Source organism: Notamacropus eugenii, chromosome 6 (genome assembly GCF_028372415.1).
Source record: "Notamacropus eugenii isolate mMacEug1 chromosome 6, mMacEug1.pri_v2, whole genome shotgun sequence".
Lineage (NCBI taxonomy): Eukaryota > Metazoa > Chordata > Mammalia > Diprotodontia > Macropodidae > Notamacropus > Notamacropus eugenii.
This window is the reverse complement of record NC_092877.1, coordinates 388,026,405-388,040,599: the sequence shown is the minus strand read 5'-3', so window position 1 is coordinate 388,040,599 and position 14,195 is coordinate 388,026,405. Positions and strand designations below refer to the sequence as shown.

Genomic DNA, 14,195 nt, shown 5'->3' with positions numbered 1-14,195 from the left:
GAGGCTGAGGGGAACAAAGGACAAGGTCCCACTTTCAAGGGAATACTCTATCGGCTGGCTGGCAGTGCTGAGTGGGTGGGGTCCAGCAGCTCCCAGGCCCTGAGCCTGGCACCTTCTAGAGAGGGTGTGGCAGGAGCAGAGCTGGAGGTGTGGGTGCCATCCCTCCTCCAAGCCCCATCCAGCGTCAGTGACAACACTGACCAGGGATGCCCCAGGAAGGCAGTGGGGTTCAGTGAAGACAGTCTTGGACCTGGATTCCTAGTTGGGTTATACCCTGCAAATGCCCCCTCCCAGGGCCTCTGTGGACTCAACTGACTGCACTAGTCTCTAGCTGGACTCTGCACACTCTGAGGTCAGGATTGAGCCCTGGGGACAGGGGCTGCACAGAGCTTCTGGGGTTTCTCTCTGTCCCAGTACCTAGCAGGCCCTGGCACTCAGCGGGTACTTAAGACTGACTTGCCTTTCTACCATCCCTAGGCATGAGGAAGGGGCTTGGGTCCCTGCAATGTCAGGAGTCTCGACTGGAGCCAGCTGGGTGCCCAGTCTCGTGCCAGGATAAGCTGAGAAGTCAAGGAAGGCAGCCAGACCAGGGCTCAAGTCTCAGAGGGGCTGCGTTTTGGCTGAGCCTGAAGGTCACACAGTTCCTCAGGGTCAGAGTCAGTGCCCCATCCACCTGGGCACCTGCCACTGTCTCTGAGGTAGGGGACCAAATGATGAGGGTGCCTCCCACCGAGGCTTGGCTGAGTGCTTCCCATGAGGATCCTTTGTGACAGGAGATGGGGACAAGGGTGTCCCTTCCCCAAGCTTTCCCATCTGACCTGGAAGGGGTGCCCACGGTGGCCCATTCCCCATGCAGGCTGGCATGTGGCAGAGCCTCTGAAAGTCCTGGCCAGTCCAGCCCCCTTCCTGGAGGGCCATCCATCTCATTCACTGCCCTCAGAGGTTGAAATGTTCCTGCCAGGGACTGGAAAGGGAACGCCCAGGACAAGGGAGATGGATTGTTTACCCCCAAAGAAATGAATGGCCCCAGTGGGGCTGGAAACCTGCCTTTAGGTAGGATGATTTAGCTCATACTGCCCACAGAGACTGCACCCCCCCCCCCCCCCCAGCTCTACAGCAGTGGCCTCAGCTGCCTTAGAGGGCGCCCTGCAGAAGAAAATCCCAGAACATTGCCCAGGGCAGCAGATGGGTAGGTTTAGAGAGGAGGGAAACTGGAGGCAAGTAGCCAGCCTTCACTTTGGAATGGACCTCCTAGGCACTCAAGGCCCAATTCCTGGGACTCGAACACTGCCAGCAACAGGGAGCTCATTACCTCCCATAGCTCTCCACTGTATCATTAGAAAGTTACTTCTGAGTTTATGCTGGGATTGGCGTCTTTGTGGTTAAACCCTCTTCCTCAGCATAGGGAGGACCCAGGCCACATGCCTGGGCTCTCAGCTCAGGAGAGAGTGAGGACCTCAGAGAAGGTGGTGGGTCAGGGGATTGGCCAGGTGTGAAACCACATCTGGCCCCAGGAGTTTGGCTATCTTTGGATATAAGCTGGTATCTGTATCCTCAGGGCACTCAGATCTGTGAGGTTGGTGAAAGCAGATCTTCTCCTTCCCTACAGCCCCTGCCCCAACCCAAAGGTCCTCAGCCCTGCCTCTCTAGTCTGGCACCTGAGCACCTGTCCTGATCACCCAGGGGATGGGGCTTTCTCAAGTGCCAGGGTAGAAGGGCTTACCTCTTGCCCTGCTGAGAAGGAAGGAAAATCAAGTCCCAACAACTCATGGCCACAGAGAAGGAGGAAGGCAGAGGAAAGTAAGAGACAACCTCTTGGCCCCCAAATGCCTCAGCCTCCCAATGAGTCACTATCTATGAAGTCATGTGCCCCCAAGAATCACAGTGCGGACAATCCTGGAAGGGATGGAGAAGTTCCTACCTGAGATGGTGGGTAGCAGCTGGACTCCATATTATGTGAGACCCTGGTCAAGTCACCCCACCTCCTTAGGCCTCAGTTTGTTCTATAAATGAGAGGTTTGGGCTACGTGACCCTGGAGGTTCCTTCCAGAAATTCCATCTCGGACATCAGCTAGTGGATGGTGATCAGCCCAGCTCTTTATTCCATGCCTACACTGACTAAACACCCTAGTCTCAGTTGCCTCGTCTGTAAAACTGAAATAATCACATCTACCAGGCCTTCCCCATAGGCTCCAACGAGCTTGTGTCTAACTTGAAAAAGCAGGGGTATCTGTTAAGTGGATCAGAAGACATAACCACAGATCAAGTGCCAAGCTATGCTGATAGTTCCTAAAAGGGACCAGAGTCTGGGAAAGATGGGGGCAGAGAGGGGGCCAGACCCCACCCTCCACACTTAAGTGTTCAGGCTTGCGGTGGTGGTGGGGAGCAGACCCCACCCTCTGCACTTAAGTGCCCAGGCCTGGGATGGGGGAAGAGACAGGGCCAGACCACACCCTCTGCACTTAAGTGCCCAGGCCTGGGATGGGGGAAGAGACAGGGCCAGACCACACCCTCTGCACTTAAGTGCCCAGGCCTGGGATGGGGGAAGAGACAGGGCCAGACCCCACCCTCCACACTTAAGTGCCCAGGCTTCATCCTGTCACAGAGGAAGGAGAAGGTGGGGTGGGGAGGGGCAGGGCTTCTGGCGTTTATCCATGTTTCCTGATGCTGTTTACCAGGGGCCTCTTCGCTTCCCACAAGGGCCCAGGGACTTCTCCAAACAGGATGCAAATCTTGGAAAGAATGTGAGGAGATGAACAGGAGGGCAGGGACCTTCAGTGCTTGGCCTCTGGGAGTGCCTGCCTTCACTAGCAGAGATGCCCGAGGGTGCCCCGCGGCTGGGGTTCCTGAGGCTTAGCTCCCAGGGCTTCCAGGGGCCATACCTGTCCCTGGGCACTTTCTCTGTCTGCCCCATTAGAACGTCAGTAGGTAGACTTTCTGCTTCATTTAACATAAGGCCTGGTCTTGACTCAGGGGCGACCAGCCAGGGGCCACCTGGGAAGCACCATGAAACCCCCACCCACACTCAGCAAGAAGTCCAGCTTCCCTCAGGGAAGGCAAAGGGGCTCTGCCCCTGGGGTGCCCCAGCAGGGTAACAGGGATAGAGTCTGGAAGACTCAGCTTCCTGAGTTCCATCAGACACTTAGCAGCTATATGATCCTGGGCAAGTCACTTCACTCTTTTTGCCTCAGTTTCCTCAATTGTCAAATGAGCAGGAAAAGTAAATAGCAAACCCCTCCAGTATCTTCGCTAAGAAAATCCCAAATGGTGTCAAGGAGAGTCAGATATGACTCAGTAATAACAAGTGACTGCCTAGCCAAGGAAGCCTGAGGGGCAGACACTCGCCAGGGACGGTAGGGCCTGCTCTCTGGTCACACGGTGACCCCAGAGCCAGACAGTCACAGACAGTTATGGTGCACGTGTGCCTGGCACAGGGGTCCCCTGGCCTCTGTGAGAGCAAAGGAGCCAGGAACCTGCAGGAATTACAGTGAAGAAAAGAGTGCTGACCCTGGAGGGTGGCAGCCTAGAGCCGGAGGGGGGGGGGGGCGCGGAGATGGGCTTCGAATGCCAGGCCAAGGATACTGACCATTATGGACTTGGCAGACGGGAGCAAAGAGAGGATTCGGCATTTGGCAGCAGATGAAGGAAGGTGAGAGGTCCAGGAAGCCCCTGGACAAGAAGCTGGAAGGGGGATGGGCAGGACCTAATATCGGATTGTGTACCTAAGGGGAGACTGAGGGAGACCAGGAGAGATTATCCCCAAGATTCCTGGCCAGTGGAGTGCAGGTGGAGCAGGGGAGGCAGGAAGGGAGGCTCAGTCACAGCTGAAACCCTGGCTGGGCCCCCAACCCCTCATGTGATGTCACCAAAGTGTCCCCAGGGATCCTGAGGGAGAACACAGACAGTGACTGGATTCAGGGCCTCCATATGAAGCAGGCCAGATGCCCACAAGGGTTCCCCTGGGCAGGGCTGGGGCTTCAGAGTACCAAGGGACTGGAACACATCATCCAGCGCCCTCAGTGTAAAGGAGAGGAAAGTGAAGCAGCCCAGAGAGGGCAAAGCCAGGGCATCTGACTTGGCTCTTGGGCACCTGCTTGGGATAGAGTGAGGCCTAGCTGACAGAGCTGAGCCAGTCCAGGCTTTCCCAGGCTTTCCCAGGGTGCCAGGCAAGGCCATCCGGAACTGGCAATTGGGGTTCCGCTGAGCCCACACGCCTGCCAGGGGCACTCTGCCAACATTCTCCAATCCTCCTTCCACCCTGGCAAACATCTGCCTCACGATGGTCCCCCACCCAGGGCTGCTGCCCTGGCCTGGCTGGAGAGGGGGCTCTGAACGTGCCCGGTGCAAGGCCCCTTCCCCAGTTCTCTATGCTGCTGGCATGTGCCTATGTGGAGTGGCAGGGATCTGCTAGTGTCCTCTTTCTGCAGCAAAAATACTCGGGCTCCAAGACTATTTTTAGAGCTGGGAAGGAACCTGAAATGAATGCAGAGCTCAGAGCAGCTGTGGATCTCCTTCCTTATGCATGTGGGCTGGGAAACAGGGGCTGTGGAGAGGGGGAGGATACAGAATCAGGTTCCCCCACCCCCTCCAGATCAGGGACCCTGAGAGATGCCAGGAGAAAGCTGGGGTCCAGAGTCTGACAGCTTTCTTCTACAACTACAGATGTAGCCTCTGGGACCCTGGACAGGTGGGCCCCTGGGAGGGCTGCAGGTGGAGCCAGGCCCCCTCTTGACTGGACAATCTCTTCCATCATCTACAGACTCTTACCCATTCTCTGCTCTTTGCTTGGGGTGGGGTCTCCAGTACCTCCTATGCCCACCCCCTGCTGTGGACATGCCCTCCCTTACCCAATTAACGATCTCAGTCAACACTTGCTGCCAAAGGCCAGAGTCTCCGTCCCTTCCTGGCTATGTCCCTGGGCAAACCATGTCAATGCTCTCTGTCTCCATTTTCTCATCTGTAAAATGAAATGCACAGGCTGGTCCTGCCTTCCTCCCAAGGTGTGGGGAGGATACCACTGCAACCCAGAAAGGGCTACAGATGGGTAAGTTGGCACTGGGGGTGCCCATGGAGAATGGGAGACCTGGCTAGGGAAGAGCTGGGCCACGAGCAGATGCTGGCTAGCCTGTGTGGGAGATACAAAGTTTAGAGGCTCAGTCTCTGCCTTCAGGGAGCTGCCACAGATGCTGCAGGAGGGGTGGCAGTGTATTGGGGAAGGCTGTCTGGAAGAGGTCTCCCCAGGTGGGGGAGGGGAATGGAAGGAGCCAAGGTACAGATTTGGCAGAGTGGGTAGGTCTGAATTAGAGTTGAGAGTATGTGGTAGGGAGTAATCTAGATGAAGATGGACAAGGAGGGGTGTTATTAGGTATTACCAAGACTTAATTCGAGGGCCTTGAATGCCAGAAAAAGTTTGAACTTGTCTCAGTGGGAGAGGGAGTGACTAAAGGTTTTGGCTCAGAAGAGGGTGAGCAGATCCATGCCCAAGAAAGCTGAGCCTGGCAGTGTGGGGGATGGATTGTGAAGGAAGCTGTGATGGCCCCTTTTATGCCCTAGGAGCATTGAACTGGTCATTGAGAGGGAAGTTCTCAGTGATCAGGGCCTTAGAGCCGTAATCCCATCCTGAGACTGGAAGAGCAGCTTTGGCAGCTGGGGTGGGGGTAGAGCACTTCAGGCTCAGTAGTTGGAGGTGTGAGGAGAACGTGGGCCTCCTCTGCAGCCTTGAGACCACATCAGAACGCAGGAGAATGAGACTGTCAAATTCAGAGTTAGAGGAGGAAGACAGGAGAGGAGAGGGCCTAGGTATGGGCAGGGGCTGGAGGAGACAGGATCTCAGGAAAGAAGCAGGGGTGTGGAGAAGGCTCAGGAGATGACAGCAGAGCCAAGGAAGAGAAGCCCAAAGGAGATGGGGGTGAGCAGCAGACATCGAGAAGTCAAGATGGCTGAAACCTTGGAGGGCACTCCTTAGCAGGGGGCTGGGCCTAAGGGGCCCAGGAGGGACCAGGAGAGGGGCAAGAAGGACCAGGAGGGAGTCAGGAGGGACCAAGAGGGACTAGGAGGGACCAAGAGGGAGGCAGGAGGAACCAGGAGGGAGGCAGGAGGGAAAGGTACCACCCCCAGAGACAGCTCCTCCCAGGTTAGTTTGTAGTGATGGAGGGGGGATGTAGGGCAGGAGCTGGGTGGAGGCCAGGGCAGCTCAGAGGCTTTGGAGAGCCTAAGAGGTTCAGGAGCAAGAAGGGATCTCAGAGGCCACCGAGTCCAGGCTACGTCTGACCTAGACTCTCCTCTCTGGCCTCACACAAGGGACTGCTGGTGCCCTGGAGGCAGCACTCAGTAGATGGGCAGTTCTCCTGGGCAGGGAGGTTTCCAGCCCTTCATGTCTTTCTCTTTGGCCCTCTAGCCCACTGGCTATTGCTCCTCCCTCTGGGGTCCGGCTCTCCACCCCCACAGTCCCTGGGACAATCAGACAGCTCTTTGGGTCCTGAGACCCAGCCCAGCTCTTATTCCCTCCCCTCTTAAACAGGCCCAGTTTCTTCACAGAAAATGATGTGGCTGCACGGGGACCTTCTCCCTGTCCTCCTTCCCCTCCAGAATCCCCAGGGAACAGCCCCATGATTCTAGTGCCCATCTCCCCCTCCTATTTCTACCCCTCCCTGCACAGGTCTCAGGGACTTCTTTTCCCCATTCCCATTGTACCTTTTTCATCAGAGGAAGAAGGGAGGCTGAGGATTTCCCCCCCTCCCCCCCCCCATACATACACAGTCCTCCCCTTGGGAAAAGCCTATACAAGGTGGCAGACTCCAAGGCACCCAGCTGACTTCTCTCCTTGGCCAATAGGCTTACAGCCCAGCAGGAAGAGCCAGGGAGGGCAGACACCTACCTAGTTCCCAGCACCAGGGCAGCCACAGTAGGCTCCCGTGGGGCTCAGCCCTGCCCGTGTGTGCCTAGAAGCCTCCACCAGGGGAGGGAGCTGGGCTGAGTATGGAATCTAAACCCCCCTAATCCCAAAGCCCCAAACCTGGCCCTGGTCATTTCTGGATAAGGGTCATCCCTCCTCCCCTCAACAAGGCAAATACGCAAGGAGGGCTGGACCAGATCTTCCCCTGCGAGCTGCAGAGAGGAAACTGAGGCAGGCCAGGGAGAAGAAAGGTCCTGCCCAAACTGGCCCAAGGAGGCAGCAGCAGCAGGGCCAGGCTCCGGGGCGCTTCTTCTTCCCTCAAGAGGGCACCCTGTGCCCGCCAGAAAGCCCAGGCTCTTCCCAGCACCTGGCTAGCGAAACGGTCTGGGTGATGCTCATGTGTGCGTGAGAGTGAGCAAACGTGAATGCACGCACGTGTGAGTGTGAGTGTTTGTGTTGGTGTGCGAGTTAGCGGATCGCGGGTTGGCGCAGGAGGGGCACGGCGGGAGAAGCCCCGGGCCACCAGCCTGGCACCGGGCGGAAAGCGGTGGCACTTACCTGCCAGGCGCTGGCCGGGATGTCTCCGAAGCTGCGCAGGCCCCCGAGCGCGAAGGGGGCACAGGGCCGCGGGGCGGGGGCCAGGCAGGGTCCAAGCAGGCCCAGAGACGGCGGGGGGGCTGTCTTGGGGCCGCGGGGGGCTGGCGGCACGATCCACGCGGGCGACAGCAGGCCCAGGGCACACAGGGCGGCGAGGCCGCATGACAGCAGCGCCCAGAAGCCACCCACGCCCACGCCGCGCGGCATGGTGGGCTCGGGCCCCGCTGCCCCCCACCCCGCGGCCCGGCCGGCCCCCGCCGGGCCCCCGCCCCGGCTCTAGCCTCGGCCTCGGCCGCCCCAGCAGCCGCACAGACGGACGGACGGGCGGCCGGATGCAGGGCGGCGGCGATCGGAGCTGCGGCACCAGCGATGCTGGCAGCAGTGGCGGCTGCTGCGGCTGCCGCCCGCGCGCGAGTGGAGGGGCGGGGGCCGATGGGGCGGGGCGGCTGAGGCCGCCCCCGGACCCGCCTCCGCGAGGGGAGGGGGAATTAGGAGCGCTGGCTGAGGGCTACCTAGAGACCGACCCGGGGCTGCACCCCCCTACCCCCCCACACACCTCCTGACCCTCTTCTGGGGCGCGGTGTGGACCAGCGCTCACTCACCCAGGATGGGTGAGCGTCAGGGGCTTTGATCCGCGCCTCTACTGTCCTGAGCGAATGGTACCCTGCTCCCCAAAGCTTCGAAAGCAAAGGGTCAGCTCTGCTGGCCCCACCAGGGGGCGGTGCTCTCTGCGGTCCGAACCCGCCTCACTTGGTTTGAAGAAGCTGGCACTGGAAGCTGGGCACCGGGGAGTAGGGTCTTTTTTCAACTCTAGCAAGTCACAAAGACCGCTGCACTGGTCAAAGGAGAAGGGAGCCCAGGGTCAGGAGATGGAGCATTACTCCCGAGAGAGCCAGGAAGCCAGTGTCACCTCAGCGAGTAGAAGGGTGCATGGCAGGGGACTAGGTGGAAGACGCCTGGACAGGTAGAGGGGCCCAGGTTAGGAAGGGCTTTGAAGTAATCTCAAAAGCCACTGGAGCTGATGGAGTAGGGTTAAGGGAATCACTTCGGTGGCTGAATGGAAGACCGAGTGGGGAGAGACTTGGGACACGCAGAGGTCCCCTGCCCCCAGCTATTGCAATAGTCCAGGTCTGAGGTGATGAGGGTCTGCAGGGGGGTGGAGAGAAGCAGTCTCAGAGGGGGGAAGAGGGTGTATTCCAGAGACCTTGCAAAGATGAGGCCTTGGCAAGATTGGATGTGGGGGGATGGAAGATAGGGAGGAATTGAGGATGGCACCTAGGAGCTACCCTGAGGGACTGGAAGGGTTGTGGTGCGCTCTTCTGTAAAAGAGAAGTTTGGAAGGAGATATCTGAGGACACCCGTTCAAAATGTCCAGTTGGGAGTGGGGGATGGGAGTCTAGAGGTTAGGAGAGAAATTCGAGCTGGCCGAGTAGATGTGAGACTCATCAGCAGAGATAATAACTGAACTCACAGGAGCAGCTGAGATCTCCAAGAGATATTGTCCAAAGGGAGAGGAGAAGGGGGCCCAGGACAGAGCCTTGGGGGCCACCTCTGGTTACTGAGTGTGACCTGGAGGAAGATCCAGCAAAGAAGAATGAGAAAGTGGGCTGGAGAATGTCCTGAAAACCTGCAGAGAAGAAAGTGTCCAGGAGAAGGACACAAAGTCAAGAAAGACCAACACCAAGAAAAGACCGTTGGCTTTAGCAATGAAGAGACAGTCAGAAAGGAGGTGTAGACCAGCTTCCCAGACCATACACCAAGACAAGCTCCAAATGGGCATGTGATTTAGACATAAAAAGTGGCATTATAAGCAAGAAAGGGGCAGATGGCTGGAGAGCGAGTGGAAGAGCTCAGAACCAAAGGAGGGGCAGGGAAAGGAAAATGAATTTTGAAATTTGAATTATGATAAATTATATATTTCTGTAACAGGTTTTGTTTTTCTTGTTTTCTCAGTGTAGGGAAGGGGAGGGAGAGAATTCAGAGCGAGAAATGAAGTTGATTTTTTTTTTTTTTTTTACAAAAAAGATCTTTAGTAAATTTGGAGAGAACAGTTTTAGTGGAATGATGTGAGTAGAGACCAGAATGCTGAGGGGTAAGAGGAATGTGAGAGAAGGGAAAGCAGAGGCATTCATGGGTATAAACAGATTTCTCAAGAAGTTTAGCCATTTGCTTATTGCACATTTCAAAGAAGATGCCCTGGAGACATTGTAAACTCAAGTCTAAAACTGAACTCGTGATCTCTCCCACTCACTCTTTCCCTCTTTGAAAGCTCCTCTTTCTACTGAAGGCAGCATCCTTCTAGGACCCAAGGCAGAACCTTGGTGTCCTCCCCAACACTCCTTACTCCCCCATATCCTTCATGCCCAGTCAATGCCAAACTTGCCACTGCTACCTCTACAAGTCTGGCATCCAACCTCTTCTCTCCCCTCCCCACCTTCATCCCCTTTCTTCTCAATTATTTCAACAGCCTCTTGATGGGGCTCCTTTCTTACTCTCATCCATTTCACGCACTGTTGGCAAATTCATTTTCCTTAAGCACAGGTCATTTCACTCACCTGCTCCACCAACCTCAGTGACTCCATATTGCTTCTAAGATAAAATAGTCCTGTTTGTTTCACTTTCAAAGTCCTACACAACCTGACCTAGAGATTCCACTACTAGACATGTACCCCAAGGAAGCAGTGATAAGAAGAAAGTCCCCAAATACATCAAAATATTAATAGCAGCATCTCTTATGAAGGCAAACACCTAGAAACAAAGTAAATGCCCATTGATTATGGCACATGAATGCGATGGCATTTTACCATGCTGTAAGAAATGATGAATAAATGTGTTCCCAACCTACCCCTCTGCAAAGAGGGTAGAACATTGCACATTTTTTAATGTATTGATCAACTATGCTGATTCTCCCCTTTTCCTGTTATATGTGATGGATCTCTGGGAGGGGAAGAGGATGGAAACGGAAACTAAGGTGATTAAAAAAAGATGTCAATTAAAAACTTATTATGAAAAAGGAATAGAGTTCTGGACCCTGTGAGCAACAAGAAGCTGAGCTAGGCATCGTCTCTAACCCTCATCGCAAGCCTCTCCATGATAGAAATTGTTCAATAGTTATTTAATCTTCAACTACATAATCCAAAGAATGTGAAAAAAACCCAAGTTCATGAACCAACTCTCACTGTCCCTGAGTTCACTCATCCCTCCTTTCCCGCCCTCCCATACCAGCACGAGCAGACCCAGTGGCCCAAACACACACCAGTTTACAACAAAACCCAATCCCATTTTCAGTGCCATGAATCCCCCAGTTTCAGGCTGCAGAAGTTTGCTCTGGAACCCTTCAGGAGTAAAGATCTGCTGGCACCTGAGATAGATAGCTGGAGCTCGGCAGACAACCCCTAAACATAGTGCTATACCATTCTAAACCTGGTGCTGGGTAAGACAAGTCTGACAATAGAGTTGGTGCCAGAGTCGACAAGCCCCTACCAACAGCTCATTATTCCTGGCCTCAGGGCCAGGCAAGAGGTGATGAAGGGGTGATGAACTGAGGAACACAGGGAGCTGGCCAGATCAGCAGGACAGGACATTGTGTGTGTGTGTGTGTGTGTGTGAAGGTCCTGTGCAGGTACCTTGAAACCTGAGCTCTTCTCCTCTATCTCTCTCCACTCTCCTACCCCCCTTCCCCCACAGCATCCAGCTGGGGCCAGTTCTGACCACCCAAAAATCAATTGAGGCAGAGAACTAGGCTTGTGAACCATGAATTTACCCAATGTGACAGAAGGCTGAGATAAGGCATAAAATCATTAGAAGAAAATTAGGAGGGGGGGAAAGCTGAAATGACCAAAGATCTCAGGAAGAAGAAAACTGAAGGGCCTTGGACATAAGCAGATAAATCTACAAAAAAAACACTAACAAGCGGGGAGGAGCCAAGATGGCGGAGTAGAAAGACACACATATGCTAGCTCCTAACCCACAGCCCATAAAATATCTGTAAAGAAGAACTCCTAACAAATTCTGGAGCAGCAGAAGCCACAGAACAATGGAGTGGAGGAGATTTCTGTTCCAGAGAGACCTGAAAACCTGATGCGAAAGGTCCATCACGGACCGGAGTAGAGCCCAGCCCTGCCTTGGCCGTGCAGCACCGAGAGGAGCAGATCCCAGCAGGCTTCAGGGATGGAATCTTCGGTGGCCGCGCAGGTCCCCCCACCCACAGGTGACAAGGGTCGGTGGGAGAGTCTTTTTGGATGGCCAACAGGGAAGTGGGGTATCCCCGTGGCTTGGGCCCCCTTGGGAGGCAGCAGCGGGGGCAGTGGCAGACCGGGGCCCCCAAAGCAGGCAGGAGCTTGGATCCATTGTTGAAGGTCTCTGCATAAACCCCCTGAGGGAACTGAGTCCTGTGTGGCGGCCCTGCCCCCACCTGAGCACCAGAACTTAATCTCACACTGAATAGCAGCCCTGCCCCCACCCAAAGCCCTGAGGCTGGGAAGCAGCACTTGAATCTGAGACCCCAAGTGCTGGTTGGGCAGATCTGGAGGCAAGGTGGGGGTGGAAAGAAAATTCAGAAGTCAAGTCACTGGCTGGGAAAATGCCCAGAAAAGGGAAAAAAAAATAAGACTGTAGAAGGTTACTTTCTTGGTGAACAGATAATTCCTCCCTTCCTTTCTGATGAGGAAGAACAATGCTTACCATCAGGGAAAGACACAGAAGTCAAGGTTTCTGTATCCCACACATCCAAAATAAATATACCATGGGCTCAGGCCATGGAAGAGCTCATAAAGGATTTCGAAAATCAAGTTAGAGAGGTGGAGGAAAAACTGGGAAGAGAAATGAGAGAGATGAAAGAAAAGCATGAAAAGCAGGTCAACACCTTGCTAAAGGAGACCCAAAAAAATGCTGAAGAAAATAACACCCTGAAAAATAGGCTAACTCAATTGGCAAAAGAGGTTCAAAAAGCCAATGAAGAGAAGAATGCTTTCAAAAGCAGAATTAACCAAATGGAAAAGGAGGTTCAAAAGCTCACTGAAGAAAATAATTCTTTCAAAATTAGAATGGAACAGATGGAGGCCAATGACTTTATGAGAAACCAACAACTCACAAAAGAAAACCAAAAGAATGAAAAAATGGAAGATAATGTGAAATATCTCATTGGAAAAACAACTGACCTGGAAAATAGATCCAGGAGAGACAATTTAAAAATTATGGGACTACCTGAAAGCCATGATCAAAAAAAGAGCCTAGACATCATCTTTCATGAAATTATCAAGGAAAACTGCCCTGACATTCTAGAACCAGAGGGCAAAATAAGTATTCAAGGAATCCACAGATCACCGCCTGAAAGAGATCCAAAAAAAGAAACTCTTAGGAACATTGTGGCCAAATTCCAGAGTTCCCTGGTCAAGGAGAAAATATTGCAAGCAGCTAGAAAGAAACAATTCAAGTATTGTGGAAATACAATCAGGATAACACAAGATCTAGCAGCTTCCGCACTAAGGGATCGAAGGGCATGGAATAGGATATTCCAGAAGTCAAAGGAACTAGGACTAAAACCAAGAATCACCTACCCAGCAAAACTGAGCATAATACTTCAGGGGAAAAATTGGTCTTTCAGTGAAATAGAGGACTTTCAAGCATTCTTGATGAAAAGACCAGAGCTGAAAAGAAAATTTGACTTTCAAACACAAGAATGAAGAGAAGCATGAAAAAGGTGAACAGCAAAGAGAAGTCATAAGGGACATTCTAAAGTTGAACTGTTTACATTCCTACATGGAAAGACAATATTTGTAACTCTTGAAACTTTTCAGTATCTGGGTGGTGGGTGGGATTACACACACACACACACACACACAGCACAAAGAGAATTGAAGAGGATGGGATCATATCTTAAAAAAACGAAATTAAGCAGTGAGAGAGAAATATATTGGGAGGAGAAAGGGAGAAATGGAATGGGGCAAATTATCTTTCATAAAAGAGGCAAGCAAAAGACTTTTTAGTGGAGGGAAAAAGAAGGGAGGTGAGAGAAAAACATGAAGTTTACTCTCATCACATTCCACTAAAGGAAGGAATAAAATGCACACTCATTTTGGTATGAAAACCTGTCTTACAATACAGGAAAGTGGGGGAGAAGGGGATAAACAAGGTGGGGGGGATGATGGAAGGGAGGGCAATGGGAGGAGGGAGCAATTTGAAGTTAACACTCTTGGGGAGGGACAGCATCAAAAGAGAGAATAGAAGCAATGGGGGGCAGGATAGGTTGGAGGGAAATATAGTTACTCTTACACAACACAACTATTATGGAAGTCATTTGCAAAACTACACAGATTTGGCCTATATTGAATTGCTTGCCTTCCAAAGGGAATGGGTGGGGAGGGAGGGATGAAGAGAAGTTGGAACTCAAAGTATTAGGAACAAGTCATGTACTGTTCTTGCTACTAGGAAATAAGAAATACAGGTAAAAGGGTATAGAAAGTTGTCTGGCCCTACAGGACAAAAGAGAAGATGGGGACAAGGGAAGGGAGGGATGACAGAAGAGAGGGCAGATTGGTGATAGGGGCAATTAGAATGCTCAGTGTTTTGGGGTGGGGGGAGGGGACAAATGGGGAGAAAATTTGGAACCCAAAATTTTGTGAAAATGAATGTTAAAAGTTAAATAAGTTAATAAAAAAAAAAAGAAAAACACTAACAACAGAAGGAAATGTGGCCTCCAGAT

At 53.0% G+C, this 14,195-nt stretch overlaps 1 protein-coding gene across 2 annotated transcripts in view; it reads right to left on the bottom strand.

Annotated features, from left to right (window-relative positions):
• LOC140510390 (LHFPL tetraspan subfamily member 7 protein-like) overlaps window positions 1-7,885 on the bottom strand; it is a 33,343-nt gene extending 25,458 nt beyond the window's left edge. Inside the window, exon 1 of one of the 2 annotated variants that reach the window (XM_072618990.1) lies at window positions 7,454-7,885. In XM_072618990.1, the coding sequence (XP_072475091.1) occupies window positions 7,454-7,699 (246 nt within the window). In that variant the 5' untranslated portion in view covers window positions 7,700-7,885. The remainder of the gene's footprint in view (window positions 1-7,453) is intronic. The other variant, XM_072618989.1, reaches the window with a different exon arrangement.
• Window positions 7,886-14,195: the final 6,310 nt, after the last annotated feature.